Here is a 2,500-nt window from a genome sequence, read left to right as displayed (position 1 = left end):
AGTTTAAGGTGTTCCTGTAGCTTACACCAACCCTTTGCCCTTTAGGACCCTGCTGGGGGCGTCTGCAGAATGAATACTCAATTAAAATCACTGTAACGCAATTGCAATGTGTTAACGTCTTTTGTTGTTGCTTTTGAAAAAACCTGTTTATTAAAGTCTGCTCCGACGAACTTTCAGTCTGTGTTAATTCTAGCGCCCCCCGTTGGACTAAAAGCAGTAGTGTTTTTACCACGCCAGCTGTTGTTCCTGGGTGAGCGTATATACCCATGACAAAGGCATTAAGAAAAACTATATAAAAATAGCATTCTTTTACACTGATGGTCTCGTTTGCTGTTACATGTAATTTATGATAATTAGAGGAAAAATTAGACTGTTTCAGAAATATTTAAAAAGTTCCTCGTAGCACCTTTAACATATAATATTTAACATGAACCCTTCTATCTCTAGGACCCTGCCAGCTTCCCATCAGTATGACAACGAGCAGTTTGGAGCGGCTGCAGCCCCTGTTTACAGCACCGTGAAACCCCGCGCAAAACCACTCGGCCTCAGTCACTCGGCCACGCCCATCTATGACACGGCAACCACAGCCGCCAATCAACAGCCTAGCAACAGCGGGGAATATCACCTGACGCCAGCAGGTACTCTCAGCTCTTTTAAATCAAATCTGAAGACTTTTTTTGGCTTCCTATCAACCTGTAATTTTAATTTTAATTTTAATTTTAATTTTAATTTTAATTTTTTCTTTGATATTATTTTATTTTATTAACTATTATTTTATAATTCTTTGATATTTATTATTATTATTATTATTATTATTATTATTATTATTATTATTATTATTATTATTATTATTATTATTATTATTATTTTGTTACCCTTTTAACCTGTAATTTTTATTTTATTGAAATGTTTTATTTATATTTATATTTTTCTAATGTCTATTCTATTCTGGTATATGTATTTTAATCTTGGTATTAGGTCACCTTAAAGTCACTCAACTTATTTATTAATTACATATTAAAGGTGCAGTGTGTAATATGACATCATCAAGTAAGTTCTACAAAGTTCTAGAATGCAACGCTCCCTGGGTAACCCCACCCCTTTAGAATAATAACAGAAGCTACAGTGGCCTTCAAGGACAAGAACAATTCTACATTTTAAACAATGCACCTGATGACATTCCAACTATGACACTTTCAAGATGGCGGCACTAGGCCTTGGTCCAAAATATGCAGAAATATGGAGATGTATGAGACCCTTTCTAAGGGAAAAAATAATAATTCAAAACACTTTTTTCAGCTATTATGCACTAAATTAAATGTACTTATGGATATTATTATTACTTTCTACAAAATCTGCTAGGAAATAAAACCCAAAATTCTACACACTGCAGGTTTAAAATCAGCAAATTCAGTGAATATCTCTTGAATACCACCTGTCTGTACGTATTGAAAACATGCCACTGTAGCTAGAAACATGCCCGTTTACAGAGCCTAGGCTGTCTGTCTGTCTGTCTGTCTGTCTGTCTGTCTGTCTGTCTGTCTGTCTGTCTGTCTGCCTAGGCTGTGTCCAATATCTGCTTGTTAAATGTTTTAATTTCTTTCCTCAGCTGAACATTTCCCTCGCCCTGAAGATGACGATTATGAAGATTTCTCGTCTTCGGTCTCAGAATCCACAAACCTGTGTTCACCTGGAGGCATAGGTGAGTTGCTTCTTCTTCTTCTTCTTCTTCTTCTTCTTCTTCTTCTTCTTCTTCTTCTTCTTCTTCTTCTTCTTCTTCTTCTTCTTTTCGGTTATTGGCGGGTTGCAACCGTAACTTTTTTGGTGCATACCGCCACCAACTATACCGGAGTGTAACAACCGCATTTATGTCATATAAAATAAATAATCAGATAACTAGATACTTGTATAGGAGGAAACAATAAAAATAAAATAACAATAAATAAAAAGGGGGGTGGGGGGGTTAGGCTATACAAATACTAAATTCTTTTAAATAATCCTGTGTCCTTTAAATATTCGATCACTGCTTTCTGTGCGAGTTGAGTCACGCCTCGTTTCCACATACGTATGTTTTTCGTATACGTGCTTCCGTAAATTCACGGAAGGGGTCGCTAGTGTTCTACGCAAGGACATGAATTTATCTACGGACAGCAAAACAGATGGGGGAACGCCTGATAATGTCAGTGTTTAGGAGACCGGTCCTGTGGAATATAAAAATACTCACAATTGGTCTTTTAATTCATTCAAACTGACAGTATTTAGTTATAAAAGCGAATGATCAAACTGATATATATATATATTAAACTGATAAAATAGGCTATAACCATTTCATATCAAAATTATGAAGTATAGAGGAAAGGAAAATAAAAATACTCACAATTTGTCTTTTTATTCACTCAAACTGACAATCAAAAGCAAGCGAGCTAGCAAAACTTTCATACGGTATCTCCGTAAAACCACGGCCAAAGTTACATTTTTTGAACGTATATTACGGACATAC

At 35.6% G+C, this 2,500-nt stretch overlaps 1 protein-coding gene across 1 annotated transcript in view; it reads left to right on the top strand.

The window, feature by feature from the left end:
* LOC307270835 (tyrosine-protein phosphatase non-receptor type 18-like) overlaps window positions 1-2,500 on the top strand; it is a 14,004-nt gene that overhangs the window by 9,366 nt on the left and 2,138 nt on the right. Inside the window, exons 6-7 of the mRNA XM_080054720.1 lie at window positions 448-638; window positions 1,610-1,702. Coding sequence (XP_079910846.1) covers window positions 448-638; window positions 1,610-1,702 — 284 coding nt within the window. The remainder of the gene's footprint in view (window positions 1-447; window positions 639-1,609; window positions 1,703-2,500) is intronic.

The sequence above is a fragment of the Ammodytes marinus genome (genome assembly GCF_949987685.1).
Source record: "Ammodytes marinus genome assembly, contig: scaffold_491, whole genome shotgun sequence".
Classification (NCBI taxonomy): domain Eukaryota; kingdom Metazoa; phylum Chordata; class Actinopteri; order Uranoscopiformes; family Ammodytidae; genus Ammodytes; species Ammodytes marinus.
Note: the sequence above shows the minus strand (reverse complement) of the source record. Positions and strands in the feature narration are given on the sequence as shown.